The sequence below is a fragment of the Prionailurus viverrinus genome, chromosome E3, assembly GCF_022837055.1.
Source record: "Prionailurus viverrinus isolate Anna chromosome E3, UM_Priviv_1.0, whole genome shotgun sequence".
Lineage (NCBI taxonomy): Eukaryota > Metazoa > Chordata > Mammalia > Carnivora > Felidae > Prionailurus > Prionailurus viverrinus.
This window is the reverse complement of record NC_062576.1, coordinates 18,442,844-18,461,582: the sequence shown is the minus strand read 5'-3', so window position 1 is coordinate 18,461,582 and position 18,739 is coordinate 18,442,844. Positions and strand designations below refer to the sequence as shown.

At 53.8% G+C, this 18,739-nt stretch overlaps 1 protein-coding gene across 7 annotated transcripts; it reads right to left on the bottom strand.

The window, feature by feature from the left end:
- Positions 1–201: 201 nt before the first annotated feature.
- On the bottom strand, positions 202–18,458 carry TAOK2 (TAO kinase 2). Of its 7 annotated transcripts, none has more exons than XM_047838014.1 (19): positions 17,714–18,458; positions 14,504–14,670; positions 14,242–14,313; positions 14,042–14,143; positions 13,501–13,546; positions 13,272–13,368; positions 13,009–13,122; positions 12,812–12,903; positions 10,684–10,777; positions 10,505–10,586; positions 9,534–9,701; positions 9,097–9,375; positions 8,768–8,929; positions 6,903–7,268; positions 6,615–6,818; positions 6,087–6,326; positions 2,729–2,941; positions 1,576–1,758; positions 202–1,483 (listed from the first exon to the last, which is right to left on the bottom strand). In XM_047838014.1, the coding sequence occupies exons 2-19, from the start codon at positions 14,633–14,635 to the stop codon at positions 962–964; spliced, it is 3,168 nt and encodes a 1,055-aa protein (XP_047693970.1). In that variant the 5' UTR covers positions 14,636–14,670; positions 17,714–18,458; the 3' UTR covers positions 202–961. The 7 variants fall into 7 exon arrangements, with proteins under 7 accessions (XP_047693970.1, XP_047693971.1, XP_047693972.1 ...); XM_047838015.1 differs by having other exon boundaries at positions 9,097–9,357; XM_047838019.1 differs by lacking the exon at positions 202–1,483 and adding an exon at positions 1,896–2,003 and having other exon boundaries at positions 1,618–1,758.
- Positions 18,459–18,739: the final 281 nt, after the last annotated feature.

Sequence of the window (18,739 nt, the reverse complement as noted above, 5' to 3'; positions counted from 1 at the left end):
GTCAAAACAAAGGGAAGCAGAAGTCAGGAGATGGATGACCTCCTTTAAAGTTGTGGATCCAGTCCTACCCGAAGTCATTAAAATCACTGAAATTTTTAGTTACACATCCCAATAAATTCTCTTTTTAAATACAAATGACACTATCACCTCCCATGAACGGTCCTTAATACACACTTTAGACAGAAAGGGTGAGTCCTGGGGTCTGTTAGAATAACCAACAGTTTATTAAAAGCTTGCTGTGGGGCTCTGTGCCAACCCCATAGCTGGGAGGGGTTCCCACGACTGCCCCCAGGTCTGGAAGCAGCCCCTTCCAAGGTCCTTCCCTTGTTCCCCTGCCCCAGCTCTGATCTCAATAAAAAAAAAAAAAAAAAAAAAAAAGAAAGAAAGAAAAAAAAGAAAAAGAAAAAAGATAAAGGACAAAACGGCACAGGACATCAGACAGCAACAGGGGAATGGAGAGACCAGGCATCCTGACCCCAAGACAACATCCTGATCCTTTCCTAGGAAGGCCTTTTCCTTCTGTTCTCCCCACCCAGACCTGCTCTGCCACACCTCAGGTCTGGGGGGCCTGGCATCCCCAGTCCATGGCCCCATTACAGGGGGTAGTATAGTTCTCTGAATATAATATATCTAGACCCACCCTTCCCCTCCCCCAGGGGACCAGATGAATATTTGACACGCACATCTCCCTCCTTTCCCAAGGCTGTGATGGAGAGAGACCCTGGCACCATGGTGGGGAGGCAAGGGCTCCTGGTCAGCCTTGAGGCACCGAGGCCCAAGCTGGCCCTGGGCCACTGGCCAGCCCAAGAAGCTCATGAGATGAGGAGGTCTAAGGGGAGCTGGAGCCAACATCCTGTCCCCCACCTGTGGGTGGACCTCAAGCTTACAGCCCTCCAGGAACCGGCTCCACCCACCCCTGCCCCTGCCCCTGCCCCATTCATCTGCTCATCCACCCTGCACTTCAGGAATAGAAGTGGGAGGAACCATTGAGGATGTGGGAAGCGACACTGGTGCTACGGCTCAGAGGCCCAGGCACTGCAGCAGCAGGTGGGCCCACGTTGTCGCTGCCACTGCCCCCTGAGGCTGCCCGCCGCAGGGGCTGAGGGCTGTTTCTTAGCAGCAGCAGGGCTCCACCACGAGGTGTCCCACTCTGTGTGGGGGGCCCCAGCCAGTTTGGGGGACCCGGAGGAGCCAGCAGAGAGGGCTGACGCCAGGCTGGGGGGGGCATGCCCGGTGGAGGAGGGCCATGGCTCCAGTGTGCCCCTGACCGGGGAACAGGACGGGAGGGCCAGGCAGGGGCAGGAGGTGGAGCAGGATAGCCCTGTGCAGCAGCCTCGGCTGGGATGCCCCCCAGAGCCATACTGGAGAAGCCCAGCCTCATGCTCTCAGCATCGAAAGCCTCGATCTCACGGGCCTGCCGCTCGAGCAAACTCCGGATTCGCTCGGAGCGCCCTGTCTGCAAGGCCAGCAGCTCCTCTTCCACCTGGGACACCCAGAAAAGAGGTTAGCGCATCCAGGGGCAGGAGGTGGGGAGCCTGCCCTCCCCAGCGCCTCTTGGTGCCAGAGCCCCCTTACCCGCTGCTCCAGCAGCGCCCGCCTCAGAGCTACCCTCTGCTCCAGCTCCCGCAGCTCCCGCTCATGCTGGCTCTCGGTGCGGATCTTGATCTTGCTCTGGTAGGCGTTTAGCAGCTCCAGCTCCTGCTGCAGCTGCTGCCGAAGGGCCTGGAATTCTGCCTCCTGGGTCTCATCAAGCCGTAGCTGGCAAACAGGGAGAACTAATTTTAGGGGCCTCCTCCCCCACCCCCGCAATCCTCCCCTGCCCCAGGTAGGCCTGGGCCCTAAGGTTTCAAGAAGCAGCCAGTCTCAACATCTATCAAAATGAAAGGTCGCCATACCCTGTGACACAGCAATTACACTTCCAGGAATTTATCCCCCAGGTATACTTGCACATGTGCTCGAAGGTGTTCACTGAAGCGTTGTGATAGCAAAATACTGGAAACAACCTAAATGTCCACCAATAAGGGATGGGTTAAATAAATTATGGTACGTCCATACCATGGAAAATTCTACACTGTTTAAAAAATGAGATAGGTGTACTGACATGGAAAAATGTCCAAGAAATACTAGGTGGAAAAAGAAGAGAGCAGTATGTACAACACAATCCTACTTTTGTTTACAATTTTGTGTAATCTTTCAAATATGCATAGGGAAAAAACCTAAAATACAATTATTAACAGTTAACTGAGATTGGGTCAGAGAATGGGATTGGGTGAGAGAATGGCAATGAATAGGGGCACTGTCACTTTTTACGCTATGGGTATTTTTTAATTGGCCCATTCCAGTGTTGTTGTGTGATCACTTTTAGAACAGCAATCTTCAAAATCCTCAGAAGTCTGGGTAAATCGGCCCAAGGGCCACGATCATTTTGATTTGCTCCCTGTTCACACATTAAACTAACTCAGGCCCAGGAAACAATTATAGCCACTCTTTCCTTGGTGGTTCTTGGTAGAGTAGTCAGGCTGGCTTTGTCAAGACCTTAAGAAAATACTCAAGAGAGATAAAAAAAAACCATTGTGGAGAATACTAACAGTGGGAGAGTATCCAAGTTTCCCCCAAGAACAAAAGCCCCATCTTTCCCCGCACTCCCCCACTTCCAACTTCCCATAACCAAGGCGGGAATACAAAGGCCAGCCTCCACCACGCTCCCTCCCTGGACCCCAGGCCTCACCGCCTGCGAGCTGAGCATCTCTGAGATGGACTGGTCATACTGCTCGGCTAGAATCGCCAGCTTGCGGGTCTGTTCTTCCTTGAGCCGCTTAAGGAGGCTCTTGTGCTGAGCTTTGGGTGTGGTCTCCAGCAAGTGTGCCCGCAGGGCCTTGTACTGCCGAGTCTGGATCTTACACGTCTCCTGGAACTGCTTCTTGATCTGCAGCTCCTTAGACTATGCAGTGGACGGACCAAGGGGAGATGGGGGCAAGGGAGAGGAGGAGGAGGAGGAGGAGAGGAGGAGGAGGAGGAGGAGGAACAACCAGGGGAGAAGGGGAGAAGAGAGAGAGGAGGAGAGGAGACAGAAGCAGAGACAGGGAGAGGGAGAGAAACAGAAAACATGTTAGACAGAGGGGGCGGGGGGAGCTGTATACAGACAGACATGGAGAGATGGGATTGTGCTGAAGAGAGATCAGGAAGATTCTCAATGGGCAAGAGATACAAGTAAACAAGAGCATGTTCCAAGAGCATGTTCAGGGTTGGGTAGAAAACACAAGAAACAGCAGGAGAATTCGTGGACAGAGAACTGAGAATCTTTAGGGTACGGAGTACACACAAGAAGCTCTGACCATGCAAAGACAGAGGAAATACAACCCAGAGACAGAAACCAAGTGAGCAGATACAGAACGTGCACAAGAGTGAGAAAATCAAGTCACATAACACACCCATGGAAGAGAGCGACACAGCTAAGGAAAGACAGAGAAAGTCCCAGGTTCAACACCTTAGGGTGGGAGGGAGGGAAGGAGGATAAGCTCCGAGCTGAGAAATGGATAAGATGGGGTGGCCCCATCTAGGGCCACGTAAGGGAAAGGGGCAAAGGAGGTGGCCAGAAAGGGCCTGACAGGTTCAATGGGCCAGCAGCTGCTACCCTGACCAGATCTCCACGTCCCAGCCCAGCCCCTTAGACACTCAGCTCCCACTCCAAGCCCACAACCAACCCCATTTCCATGCCCCACTCTCTGCCTGGCCCCCCAAACTCACCACCCCCTACTGTAGTTTGCAGTCCCTTCCCCAAGCCCTCTAGGGTAAAGCCTAATTAATGCCAGGGGAGATATTCAGTTCCCAGAAGGGAACCACATAGGGAAGGGGCTGGGACAAAAGGCAGGTTATAAGGACAAAAGGTCCCGGAACCTAAGGACACTCTCTGGAAAAGAACCCACCAACAGGGGAGCTGTGGGGCCAAGAAGTTCTGTGGAAGCTCAACAGGGGCCCAGACCTCTGAGCTGGTGGTGGTCATGGTGCAACGAAGCTATGAAGGCAGAGAGGATGAGGCTGAGGAGTGAAAGGGGTTAAGATAACGTAGATGGGGGTGAAGAGGTCATGGAACTGGGGGCCAAGGGTCCAGACTGGGGGCATACCGGGGAGGCTAGGCGGCAGGACAAAGCAGACAGAGGCAGCCTGGGCCAAAGGTACAGTTCCGCTCAGATATTTTATTTGTGTTTGTCTTTTTCTTTTTTTGGTGGGGGAAAGGGGACAGGTTGGAAGGGAGACAGAAAAACAAAATCAAAGAGAGAAAAAAAAAACATGACTTCCCACCCACTGCCACCCCTGGCCCCAGGCCTGAGTTGATGAGGGTGAGGATGAGCACACACACAGTGGGAGAACAGCAATAACTTAGGGTGGGGAGGAGTGTCAGGAGAACACAAAGTGTAACTTCCGGACTCCTGGTGGAGGAGGCTGCCTGTCTAGAGGTCCAAAGGACTGGGCTGAGGTGGGGAAGTGTACTAAGGAGGGAGGGGTGAAAGGGAGGAGAGGACTGGAACTGGAGAAACATCACTGAGTAGTGGGAAATAAAGTGCTCGATGCTCTAAGATTCGGGCAGGGGAAGAGCTAGTCGGTTACCTCCAAGGAGGCAGGGCCCGGGACTGGCGGGGTCGGGATCGCCGCCCAATTAGAGTCCCGGGCGCTGATTGGCGAGAGGCAGAGGGCACTAGCCGGCGTTGGCTACGGGGCAGCAGCCGGGGGATACGGCTGGGCCTCTCACCTCGGAGCAGGCCCCAGCTGGCCAGTGTGTGGATAGCCCAAGGGGGCAAGTGGGAGGCTAAACCCTGGCTGGCCCGTGCCAGGCGCCAGTTCCAGCCCTTGCACAGGGTCCAAAACCTCGCCAACAGGGCTAGCGGGTGTCGGGCAGTGCGGGGATTACCCCGCCGGGGCCCAGGAACGGGCAGACGGCTGCGGAAGCCATCCTTGTTGGTCTTGGGGTAGAGTGCAAATAGGCCTCGGTCCCCCACAGCTCCGCAGCCCTGTAGGGCACAAAAGGCCACAGGCGACAGGCGCAGCAGAGCCCGCAGCCAGAGTCGAGAGATGCCCCGGCGCATCCGGGGGCCCTGCTGCCGCACCCATTTGCCCCCAGCTGCCAGAGCTGCCAGAGGTAGAGCCAGGCCTGGCCAGGCTAGGAGCCAGGCAGCCCCAAGGCCCAGAGGGACACCCATAAGGCCACGGCGCCAGCTCAAACCCAGGACAGCCCCCAGTGCAGTGCCCTGGGCCAGGAGGAGGAACAGACTGGGGGGCAGGTGCAGAGCTGTACAAAGAAGTAGGTAGGAGGCCCCCAGGCCCACCAGCCCGACCTCAAGGGCCAGGAGCGCTGCCTGCAGGCCACCCCCACCCTGGGCTGCCAGCAGTGGGAGCAGCAGCAGAAGTAGCAGGGGCAGGAGGCCAGAGGAGGATCCCACTGCAAAGGAGAGGCCAGCCAGGAGGCCATGGGACAGGAGTCCAGGGAGCTGGCTAATAGGGCCATGCCTCAGACGTGTTGGAGGGGGTTCAGGGGGGATGTCTGGTGAGGGACAGCCATCTCCAGGATCCCTCGGGGTCCTAATTGGCGCCCCCTCTTCCTCTTCCTCATCTTCCTCGGGGACTGGGGTCAGCGCTGGGCCCGGGATCCAGCCAAGCTCAAATTCCTCATCCAGGAGGCTCCCGTCCTGCTTCTCCCATAACCTCCATTCCCCAGCTGCCTCCTGGCCCACAATGCTCCTCTCTTGGGGCGCCAGGGATGGGACCCTAAGCTCTTCTATCTCCTCCTCAGGCAGACCCCAACCTTCCTCATCAATCAAACTATGTTTTTGTGGGTTGGGAATAGGGGTTCCTGATTCTTCCCCCAATATCCTCTGTTCCTCTGGCTCCAGGGTAGCCCCTTCCTTTCCCAGAATCCTTCTCTCTGGAACTGCTTCCTCCTCCTCCTCCTCTCCCAGAATTCTTTGGTTCAGGACTGCCTCCTGGCCAGATGAACAGGGCTGCTCTTCTCTAGGGGTGCCTGTGCTGGGTGGTCCCAGAGCCCCAGGAATGGGGAGCGGGAGGCCCGGGGGACGCTGGCCTGCACGTACTTTGAGGCTCTTGGGCTGCTGGCGAACCTGGGCTGCATGCTTCTGCCGCAACTCTTGCTCACGCCGCTTGTTGTACTCCAGCTGGTTGCCCAGCTCTGTCTGGTGCTGCAGGCGGGTGAGTTCGGCCCGTGTGCGCTGGACAGCCTGGAGCTGCCGTAGCTCCAGCTCTCGCGTGGCCTCATGCTGCCGCAGCAGCAACGCACACTCCAAGTCCTTCTGGGTCTGCTTCTTGTTCAAATCCTGAGGCAGAAGGGAGGCAGGGCCCAGAGCTCAGTCAGGAAGCCTTGTTGGTGTCAAGAGAGCCCCAGAACTCCCTGGCAGAGGGAGCTGAGCATGGGGAGCTGAGGGGTGTAAAGGAGCCAAGCTGCTGGCTGGCCTGGGAATGGAAGCCCAGGGAGCTCTAGCAGGGTGACAGGCACGAGGAAACAAGGGGTGTGGAAGAGAAGCCAAACCACAGCATGAAAGAGGGTAGAGGGAAAAATAGGTGCCTGTGCTGTGGGGAGGGGGATGGAGGGTGGGGTGGCCTACCTCCCGCAGCAGGTCCTGGTCCAGGCTGTGACGGGCCAGCAGCATCTTGCGCTTATACTGGCGACACTGAAGCTCAAAGTACTGACGCTGTCGCCGCAGCAGCCCCGCCTCCTCCTCTGCCTGGCACTGCTGGAGTTGCTCCTTCTGCCGCAGAAGCCACTCGGCCTTCTCCCGCTTGGGTGTGCTGGGGTTCTCCTGGAGCTCCTGGGCAAGGCCATGGGGAGGGCAGGGAGTCAGGGCACCTCACCCACCACACAGGCCCTGTCCGTTGCTGCAGCCCCACCTCACCTCCTTTAGCTGCTCCTTCCGAAGTTTGTAGGTTCGCTTCTGTGCCTCCAGCAGGGCCGCTAGCTCTTTCTTCTGCTGCCCAAGGATGTGCTGCTGGAACTTTCGCTCCTCGGCCTGGGCGGCTCGTGCCTCCTTCTCACCAATGGCCTGGTGCCGCCGGGACAGTTTTTCTGCCTCAGCCCCAAAGCCGGCCCGCTGTGCCTCAAGCTCCCGCTGTAGCCGTGCGCTATGCTCCTCACGTTCACCCCTCAGCCGTGACTCCAAGGCCAGCAGCTGTTTCTGGTGCTGTCGTCGCATCCGCTTATAGCCACTCAGCTGCTCCCGCAGGGCTGAGTCCTGCTCATGCTCCTGGATCTGACGGCTGACCTGGGGCAGGACAGAGGATGAGAAGTGGGGCTCAGTCCTGGCCTCATCTCATTACTAACACGGTTTTCATGCTCTATTGGTGAACACGGATTTCAGACTCATGGGTTCGGTTCTCATTTGGTGCCTTCATCACACGTAGCCCCTCTGAGTCTGCCACCTCCACTGGATGATGGAGATACAGTCTATTTCACACGCTGATATCACTGAATGAGTCGATAAAAGGTGCCGCGCGCAGGGCCCGATGCAAAAGTGGCAACAATTCAGGTTAGTTCAAAGTCAAACATACCTGGGCCCAACCCCCAGCTTGGTCACTTACTAACCAGGTAACCTCAAGCAAGTTAATGACACTAGCCTCAGTTCCCTTATCTGCTAAATGGGACAATACCACCTCCTTATAGAAAGCTGTGGAGATTACGCCTGATACATGCATAGTGTCTAGAACACTCTGAACTAACAAACACTGTTTTTCTTCCCCTTCAGCAAACACTGAGGACTCATTACAGCCCAGGTATGCAGCTGGGATCTGGGCCCTGAGATGTTGGGAGTATCAAGAACACTGGGCCTGGATGTCCACATCTGAGGTTTGGAGCTCAGGTCCCATTGTCAAGTGGGCACAACTCCAACTAGTCCAGGTGGCCAAGTCCCTGGAAATCAGGGACCGGAAGTCAGGTCCAGGAAACCCTGGACCTCTCTACACAGTACAACAAAGCACTAAGCATCACAGGATCTGAAGAGCTGTCCCATAAGAATATACTAGACCAATCACTGGCCCATAACGGAATTAATGTTGGTGTTTGCAACTAAGCAAGAATGAAATCTAAAGGTTTACTCAAAGTATGGATGAAAGACTGTGTTTTATGAAAAGTCTACCCATCTTTTCCTGTGAACTGAGAAAAACATTACCATGACTTGATCTTAGGAAAACCAGTCTTGCTTAATTTGAGAATCTGAAAACCACCAAAGGTGTTTCGGCAAGTGCCTTGGACAAGCAGAATGTCTGAGTCACCACTGCCTCATCTCTCAACTGGGATCATACCCTCTCTCTCCAGAGGAGCTGGAAGGATGAAATACTCAGGCATGTGTGTGAGCCTGAGAGCCAATCATGGTATGAGGCAGACACTGGCCACTATTCCTGCCCTCCAGGAGCATAAAATCCAGCACACCTATCATAATGTCATTTAGAAGCACCACAGCACAGGGATGTGATACACCTGGCTGGTCAAGAGCCTGGGAAGGCACCCCAGGACATGCTACTTAAGCCTAGCCATGAAAACGGAGGAAGAGTTTATCAAACTAGGAATACCCACATCGGGCAATGTGACCAAAACAGTCCGTTGGGAGAAGAGAATGGAGAGGGTCAAGGAGAGGAGAAAGTGAAAGACGGCAACAAAAAGTGAGAGCGGAATCTGAACTTAATCCAGTGCCAGAGGGGAAAAACAAATCATCTCTGGACTTAAGAGTTTGGGGCATCCAGGCTGAGGGAGGATGGCTACACTTACCAGGGAGGCAGTACGGATGGTGGCAAAGTGATCCCTGTTGCGGCAGTAGGCCCGGCGGCGGGCAGAAGAGGTGGTAGAGGTGGGAGCTGGGGCTGCGGGTGGCTGGAGAGGACCTGGGGTCATCTCCGGCTGGTAGGGGTCATCATACAAGTCGTCAGAACCCTAGAGGAAGGGAAGGTGAAAGGGATGCCCAAGGTTCAGAGGCCACTGGGCCCAAGAGGAGATCCCTGGAGACCCAGTCTGACTTAGAGGAGGAGCAATCACACTTGGGAGGGAGAGCTGGGGCTCGGCCTTGTCACCATCAGGCCTCCTGAGGGTGAGCTGCGTACCGGCAGTCGGTGGATGATGGAACTATGGGAGGTAACTGTATGCTCCCCTTCTTGCATCATGGCCATCTCTCGGGGTTCAGGGCCTTCCTCTTCCTCCTCTTCCTCTTCCTCCTCCTCTTCTTCCTCCTCGTTGTCCGAGGCATCAGCTAGGCTATTGACTGAACTGCTCTGGCTGGAGGCGCTGATGGACATGCTTGGCACTGAGTGGCTACTCTCTAGACTGGTCAGCGTCCCAGCCCGGTGCATGTAGGGCTCGGCCTCCTGTGGACAGGGCGCAGGCTGTTGGGCAGGGAAGGGGAAGGATAAGGGGTATGTATATGGAGATAGCACAGGGAGACAGAGGGCAGGAGGAAGGAGAAGGAAGGTGAGCCAAGCAGCTGCTAGGAGGCAAGCAAAACACAGTGGGGAAAAAAGGGTGGCAGGGTAAGCTGGGTCACCTCCTCCTCCTCTGGGGCTTCAGCACCAGGGCCATTGGGTGCTTCTTGGAACAGTATCTTCTTCATCTTTCGGTACTGCAAATTGTCCAGCTCCCGCACGGCATCCTTGGTCCTCTGGATCAGGTCCATGATGACTGTGGGTGGCCGCTCCCGGAGCACAAAGCGGTGCTGAGGGGAGAGAACACTGAGGCCTGCTGCAGAGCACCTACCCCCACCCCAAATATCCCATGGGCCCTGACACTCCCTCTGGCCTGAGGAACTTCCCTGGGGCCCATGCCCACCAGGAGCTGATGCTGGCCTTGTGCTAGGTAAGCCCTACCCCCATATTTTCACCACCCAATCACCCCTCCCCAGACAGGCTCCTGTTCCTCCAAGCACAGCTGACAGACAAGAACAGTCAGGAGATCTGGATTCTAGTCCAGGTCCTCTATCAACATGCTGTGTGCCCCTGGACATGTCATGAGGCCTCTCTGGATTTCATAAGGTATCCCACAATTACAAAACAAGTAGGTCAAACTAGACTGTCTACATCAGTTCCCAACTAGGGCTCCTTAGGCCCCACGGATCTGTGAAGGGAATGGGGGCCCCTCTACTTTTGATATCTCAAAACACACCTAAGGGAAATCATACATTTACCCATGACAAGGCTACCCAGGCTTTTGGCTTGAATTACATCAGATCAGTGTGGTAACCCTGGTTATCGCACGCAGACCAGAAGCTCTGGCTGGCAATTATATACGTCTTTGATTAACAAAAGATGGGAAAACAAATTATTACTTAATAAATAAAGACAGTCTGGTAGACAAAATCTTGCAAAACACAGAGTCCATTGGGCACTGGGAATGCAGGTGGGAATTCATACATGAAGTTCTTGGTGGAGGAAGAGCTGGGAAATCACTAATTTCACTGAAGGGTTTTGTGGTTCTAACAGGCAACGGTTCTAGGAGAATGCTAGGCCAGTGAGCCCTTACCTTCAGAAGAACCTCTGAGGTTGGTCTGTCTTGAGGGATTTTCTGAAGACAGGAGTCAACAAAATTCCGGAAGTACTCAGACCTAGAAGTCATGGGAGGATGAGGAAGGGGGGGAGGCCATAAGCCAGGCAGCCTTACCCTATGGCCTAACCCCTGGGCCCAGGAATCCCAGTCCTCACCAGTGTCCTGACTGGAGCACGGGGGACTCGTTCTGTGCAATGTGGTATAAGGCACTCATCGCATTCATGTTAAACAGCGGTGGTTTCCGTTCCGCTACAGAGAAAGGTGAACAGGGAGAAGGTGAGAGGTGGCAGATGGGCAGAGGAGTGGAATGGAAATCAGAGGATTTGGGTTCACACCCCAGCTCCCTGACTTCCTTGCTGTATGGCCCTGAGCAATTCTCATCATCTCAATTAATTTCCTCCATAAAATGTAACACCCATCCTCTCCCCTGTACACAATGGAATAGAGATCAAAGGCAGAAAGAAGCAGTTATCAGCCCAACTAACATTCTATTAGGTGCCAAGTAAGAGCAAAAAACTTGCTAAGTGTTAAGGGAAAGATAAGGAAAAACAAGAGACAGGCTCTGTCCTCAAGGAACCTCTAGCCTAACAGGAAAGATTAAGTAAAACTCAACAAGTACTATCAAGTTACAAGAGGGAGACAGAAAAATGGTTGGGAAGCTGGGAGTGCATGTGGGTTCTCAAGCTGGTAGGTGTGCAGGGGATTAAGGGCAGGTCTTTTGGAAAAAGGGATATTGGAGCTGGGCCTTAGATTAGAAGTTGCAAGCCAGGAGTTCCTCGAGGCCCAGACAAATGTTTTGTTATGTTTTTGGCCCAAATAGCAATTTTTAAATTACATTCCAACTTAGCAATTTAGTAATAATAACCGAAATGTCCGGTTTCTTCTAAAAACTTAGATGTGGTGAAAAGGAGCCGACGCTCACGCATAACGATGGGCTAGAGCAAAGCAATAGCAGTCTCCAGTTTGCCATAATCTTTTTCACATTACTTCTTTGATACGCACTATCTGCTTATAACCAGGACTGGTGGTTTCCTTTCAGTAACAGAGAAATATTTCTCGGCATCCACATCTCTACCAAAAAGTAGGAATAAAATGGACAGCTCTATATTTTTCTTCTACCTGGCTTGTTCCAATGTATTTGCATCACCTGCCCAGCTGTGGTCTCGAGTGACAAATGCACATATGTGGACATGGAGGGAAAGGGCGTGTCCAAATCTCGGACTTCGGGCAGAAGACAAAATACAAACCAAGTTAAGAAAGTGGAAAAGTTCATGACACACTCAGGGTGTGGAGCTTACAAAGGTGAGAGCCAACTTTCAGAAAGCGGGGCTTTTAGCTTGGTGGAAGGAAGCACAGGGATGGCATAGGTCTTGAAGGGAATGGGGAGCACTGATGGCTCTGAGGAGGGGAGCGAAGCAACAGCACCCGGCTAGGGCAGATCTCTCTGACATAAGAGAGACTGGAGGGAAGAAGAGACTGGAGGTAGGAAAGATCATGGCAGGAAGTTGTTGATAAGAGAGACTAACAGCATCTCTTTTCTTGGGCAACTGTCTGTGCCGGGCACTGTGTTGGAGGCTTTACAAACATTACCTCACTAATAGTTAATTTCAGTAGCATAGGCTGGCAGAGACGAGAACCCGGACAGGCTTCAAGGCCTCATGAACTCACGTGAGCCTTACTCTCTGGCCTTATCATTCACTGCTCTTTACATGGCATTACCGGCAATATTTCAAACAACTGAAGCCAGTCTCAGCTCCGCATGCCTGCTCTTACCTATCTGGAATGCTCTTCCCTATAGTCTTTCAAACAGCTATTATCTACTTTATGGTTCTGCTTAGATATCTGCTGTAAGATATTCCTTAGCCCCTGAAATAGATCAAGTCTCTTGCTTTATGGTTGTACTGCTCCTGTAACCTCCATTCAGCTTCTGTCCCAGTAAAAGAAAACACATCTGTTTCCCCAACTGGAATGTAAGTTCCACAAGGCCAAGAACCTCATTCATTGCTATACCCCCAAAACCTGCTAGCATAGCGTGGTACAAAGCTAGCACTCAAAAAAAAAAAGTAAAACTAGAGTAGTGGACAGGAAAAGAATGCTCTGATATCCTTAGGTCTAAGAACTGGCAGGATTTGACAGCTGCCTGACTTGGGGGTCAAGGGTACAGTCAAAATGGACAGGAGCTTGGAGGCCTGAGGATGAAATGGTATGGGGATGGAAAGAGACAGAGAAAGAGAAAGCAGTGGAGAGAAAAGAGGATGAAGAAACAGAGGATGTCGTCCTTACCCAGCTCGATGCAGGTTATCCCCAAGGACCAGACATCCACTTTGCCATCGTACTGCCCCTCATCCATTGCGAGGATCACCTCTGGAGCCATCCTGGGAGAATGGTCAGGAGAAAGAGGCTTATCACCTGCCCAGACTCTGCCAACTATTGCTCCCAACATCCTAGGGGCTCCCTCCACTCACCACCATCCCACTCACCAGTACGGGGTGCCCACAAAGGAGTTGGCGGGTGCCATGATAGATGCAGAGCCGAAGTCCCCTAGCTTCACCAAGCCTGGCTCTGATAGCAAGATGTTTCCAGCCTTCACATCCCTGCCGGAGATGAAGCACAAGGATGAGGCATACATCTCAGGAAGGCTGGGCAAGGGGCTTTAGCACCAGGTTTCCAAGAAGGCTGCAGCCCAGCTGAATAAGTGGTGTAGAGCGCACCCCCTCCCAGCCATTGTCAATGTTCCTTGTACCTATGGATCATGTTGTGGGAGTGCAGGTAAGCCAGGCCCTGAAGGGCCCCATGGGTCACAGCTGCAATCTCCACCTCCTGAAGGGGCTTCTTGTGCACTGGGGAGTGAGGGAAAAACATCAAACTGAGGGAGCCCAAGGGTGGGGCTGGAACAAGCTCCCCTGATCCCTTTCCCAACAGCTTCTTTGCTCTTCTCACTTCTCCCACTTGTTGGCCAAAGAGCCACTTACCTTCTAGAAGGTCAGAAGCTGAGCCCAGGCAATACTCCATCACCAGCTAAGAAAGGGTGAAGGGTCAGAGATAAGCACATCTGGTCACCCCTGGCCCACCTCTCTTGGGCAGAGATCCAAACAGAGAGCTTCTCTGCCTATCCTTCACTCAGGCATTACCTCCAGGGTGAAGACAAAGAGGAAGGACAACTGAGAAAACATGGTGGTGGTGGTGGGAGAGTTCCTAGTCAGGGCCTCCCCTAGGAAGGGGAGACAAGATACCACAACTCCCATCTGAATCCTTTCAAAGCCCCATTATATCTCCATTTCCTCCAGCCCATATGCCCCTTTCCAACTACTAACAGTTTATGACTCTCTTCAAACCAGCCTCTCTTTCTGGAGACATTGTTGTCCATGGGTTTGCCTGAGGACTAAAGAGGTTGGGAGAGACTTCCTCCCTTCCAAGGTCCCCATAATGGCACCTGGAACAGGGCCCACTAAGAGACTGGACCAGGACAAGGATGGGGGCAAAGATCAGGCCAGATTCAGTGGGCTAGCTCACCCAAGCCGTGTGCTCCCTCAGGTAACAGCCCCGGTACTGAATGGTATTGGGGTGCCGGAGCTTCTGCAGGAACCGCACCTCCTTGATGATGTCCTGCCACTTCTGAGAGGAGGTCAGGGGAGAAGAGGTTTACTCAGCCCGCACATTGAGCCTGGGGTCCCCTGCTCTGTCCCTTACCATTCTTGTCAAACCTGACCCACCTCATTTGACTGCTTCCCACTATAGGACATCTTCTTGATGGCCACCACCTCACTATTCCGGACATCTCGGGCCTAGAAGACCAGACCAGAAGCTGGTGAAAGCCCTTGGTGAGAACTGGGCAGCAGGAAGATTTTTTGGCCCAAAAGGAGAGGGCGGGAAAGGCTGGTGTGGTACGGCAGCACAGAAGGAGGCTTGGAGGTCCACAGGGGGAAGAAGAATGCAGTGCCCATCCCTACCCCATTTTCCTAAGCCCCAACTTACAAAGTACACGGCTCCAAAGCTGCCATGGCCAATTTCCCGGAGATCAGAGAAGAGCTTTTCAGGGTCATCCTTGAAGAAGAGCTCAGCCACATCAGGGTCCTTCAGGCTCCCGGCCCGGCCCCCAGCTGGCATGATGGCCCCTGGGGGCCCTGAGAGTGGGGCCTGACCTGGAGAATGAAGAGGGGACCCTTACAGCGAAGATGAGACACTCAGAGAGAGGCAGGGACCCCTCAAATTTCTGCCTTCTCCTCCCCTAGTTCCCTGATGAGGGGGAGGCACCGCTGAGGAAGGGCAGGGGGGAGATTAGGAACAACATCAAAGCTCCAAAAAAATGAAGTTGCCCTAGCAACCAGAGCACGGGGGCCGGGTCCCTGGAGTCCCTAAAACTGCTAGGAAGACTGAGAGCTAAGCATCCTCACCACCCCCCTCAGCCAGATCCATTTCCCTACAACCCCCCTACTTCTCCCCTCAAGAATAAAAGATCCCACCTCCTAGACAGAACCCCAGATTCCCAAGTGTCCTGTCCCACAAGTCCCATACCCCAAATATTTCCAGGCACCTTCCTGTTCCCCTTGGCGTCGAGGCCCCCTCCTCCCTCAACCTCTCACACCCTGGAAGAGAGCAGGAAACGGCCAGGCCGGAGGTAGTGGAAATCCGGCCATTGTTAGAAGTGGGTATTGGCCCAGAAGGGCCAGAAGACTTGCTCTCAAAAAGAGCTAGGGACATTGTGGCAGGGAGGATGGGAAGGACAGGGACAGAAATGGTGGCTGGCTTTGGGGACCTCTCTGTGACCTGGGTTGTCTTACTTGACCAGTCCAATTGCATATGCATCACACACAGGTACAGGACATTTGTGGTGTACAAATAACATTTATTGAGCATGTACAGTAAGCACCTTACATGCATCTCTCTCATTCAACCCTTGCCACAACCTTGTGAGGTATTACTATCGGGGTACCCTTATCTTGCAACGAGGAAACAGGCTCAGAAAGGTTAAGTGACATCCAAAGCTGGTCCTCTACCACTGTTTTTAAAACAGCGATATGAAACAAGCAGGGCAGGATAGTGATCACCATTTCACAGATGAGGTGACTGAGGCATAGAAAGGAAGGAGGACTTCTTCAAGGTCAGAGAAGAGGACCTTCTCTCCAGTCAGGCCTGTGTGCTTATTACTCTCTTAGCCCCCTCCTGCAGGAAGCCTCCCTTGACCACTTCAGCCTTTGGGGAGAGCTCCTAGAGCACCCAGCCAAACACCCAGAGAAAGAGCCTGCAGTACCTGGTAGCCAAGGACCCCGCCCCTTTTCCCCAGGGAATGCCAGGCCAAGCTCCTGGCTAAGCACTTGTTGGAATTTAGGCACAAAAGAGCCTTCAGCAGAGCTGGACTCCTAGGGCAGAGTTCTAGCTCCTTTAAAGCACCTAACAATTTAGCATGTAATTATATTCTGTCGGGCCTTGTTTCCTGTTGTGTTGTTAATTTTGTCTCAGCCCAACTGGAAGCTGGAGGGCAAGAAGTAAGCCTGACTCTCCGGTGGGCCCCCAGGGTGCAGAGGGCTCAGAATAGCCTAGGAGATTGATTGATTGCCCTCAGCCAAGCCCTCAGCAGCTCCCAAGCTGCTCAGAATCGGCCCCCTTCTCCATTCTCCTGCCAGCAACCCTGCCAAGCACCCCTCACCCCCACCACACACCCACACACAAAGGCAGGTGCTCACAACTTGCCAAAGGAATCTTCTTGACCTCTTTACCAGCACCCAGCCCAGAATGTCAACCCAGGACCATAGGCCACATGTAAGGATGCCAACAAAATATCACACGGGGCCTCTTCCTCAAATAATGAACATTTGAGCAATTACCAAGGTCTGTGCTAAATCACAGCCACCTTCTCAAGGGACAATGTTATCACCATTCTGCAGATGGGGAAACCCAAGTCTGTCTGTCCCTAAACTACACTAACAGTACACCTCATCGACAACATACAGCAACAGGGTTTTGAGTAAGTTCCTTATGCTTGGTCTTCTCTTCAGTAAAACGGATTACAGCATAGGACTGTTGTGAGATTTTTAATGACATCTCATCCTTAAGAACACTATGCAGACACTCAGCATATGGATTTTTCCTTCCCTGCCTCCAGGGTCACCACAAAAAGGACTTAAGACTTTGGGGATCATCCTACCCCAGCAGCTTGGCTTTAACTGTGAAGAGACACCACTATGGCTATCATTTGTCAAAAGACAGAACCCTCTCAGGAACCTAGACCAAAGACTGGAATCAGGGTAGAGATGAAGGTCACAGTAGGGAGAAAAATCCATGAGACAGAAGACAGGAGCCAGAGCTTCCCATCAGGGAAAGCTTCTGAGTACAGTCCTCCTAAAAAGGAAGCTCTTCTCCCCACCCCACCCCCCATTCTTCTATCTCACCCCAACTCATTCCCCTTTGGACCCCTGGCCAAGAAGAGACGGCAAGAGACAGGTATGGAGCAGGGGCAAAACTTCATCAAGAACCTGGGTTCAAATCCTGATTCTGCTACTGTGTGACCTTGAGCAACCTCTCTGAGCCTCAATATTCTCAACTGTAAAATGGGAAGACGGCAATAAAAGAGGCCCCCACAGGGTGAATGGGGGGGGTGTCACATGAGAGAACAGATATAAAACACTTGTAAATGACAGACCGCTTGACAAATGTATCACCATCAGCAGGAGGTTGGAAGGTAACAATACAGGTGGGGGAAAATATTGCCAGGCATCCCCAAACACAAATGCACACACACACTTCCTTCAAAGGACAAGAAATCCAACCAGATCATGCCTAAAAAAAAAAAGCTAAGTGGACCCATCATAGAGATCAGAGGCAAGGGAATCAACACCCCAGAGCAATCAGGAGAAAGAGGTATAATGGAGAACAGGTAGCTGTGAGGGACAAAGTGAACATGGGAGAAGAGCAAAAGAGTGCAAACCCATCTAATTAGCTCAAGCAACTTAGGGCGTGACCCCCATGACATCAAAGACCCTGTCACCTGAGGTCCCCCATGAAACAGATATTATGAAGGAAGAGGAACAAGGTGGCAGCAGAAGGCACGGCTAGCCAGAGGCTGACCACTGGCCCACTGGGCTTCATCCTGAGGAGAGGGCCTACCCAGGCCCAGTTCCTCAAAAAGGAGCACGCTTTCTTCTCAATGCTAGACACAGGGACCCGCGCCCCTGCACCCCGTCTCACCTGGTAGGGGTCACTATGGTGCCCCAGCGCTTCCGCCTCCTCCTGGGGTCCTCCAGCGGCTCTGCCAAGCAGGGAGAGGGGCAAGGAGACCTTTCCCCTTGCCACCTCTTCCTCGGCTTTCGCCCTTCCTGAGGGGCGGGCCCGGGAAGCCTCCCCTGGAGGGGAGGGGGTGACAACCTGATCTGACCTCGCGGTCCAGTCCTCCTCCTCCGCGAGGGCGACAGTTGCTGAATCCCGGATTTCTGATTGTGGGGTCTGAACCCCAGATATTTGAACGAACGGAGGCTGAATTTGATACCTGAACGCGTGGGGAATGAACCCCGGATACTGGTGCACGCAGGGACCTGAACCCGATATTTGAAATCCTATGAAACGGAGCCCCAGGTTTAGAGAGGTTAGGACCCGAGTCCTGGATATGTGGGATCTGAGGGGCTGATACCCGGATATTTGAGAAGCGAGGAGTCAAGCCCGGAAATTCACGACGGAAGGGCCTGAGCCCCAGGTCTTCGGCCACCGACAGGGGGCCCACCCCGAGGACGTCCGGCCGCACGGCCCCTCTCACGCCGGGGTCCGAGGGTGACAGCCCTCACTCCCGCCCCGGTCTCCTCCCTTTCCCCCTTCCTCTCCTGAGGGCAGCTGAAAGACTGTAGCTATGGGCGGTCCCCGCGCCTTCTCTCCCTCTCCTCTTCTCAGCCTCAGCCTCTCTCCGCACCACAGCCCCGGTCTCGTCCCGGTCTCCCTCTCTCTCTTCCTCCCAATTCCAAGATGGAGACCGGGCGGGAGCGCGCAGGCGCGGTGGGGACGCCGGGCCAAAGGGGGCGGAGCCCTAAGTGAATAGCCCCGCCCCTCTATCCTTACTGCCGCGGCCAGGGAGATGTGCAGCCACCAAGCCGGAGTGCGCGCGCGCCCCGCCACGCGGACCCTGGGATGGAAGGAGGCGGGGAGAAGGGCTAGGCTTGAAGGGGGAGGAGCTCAGCGCGCAGTCCGACAACTGGCGGTGGAGAGGGCTTCGGCGCATGCGTTCGC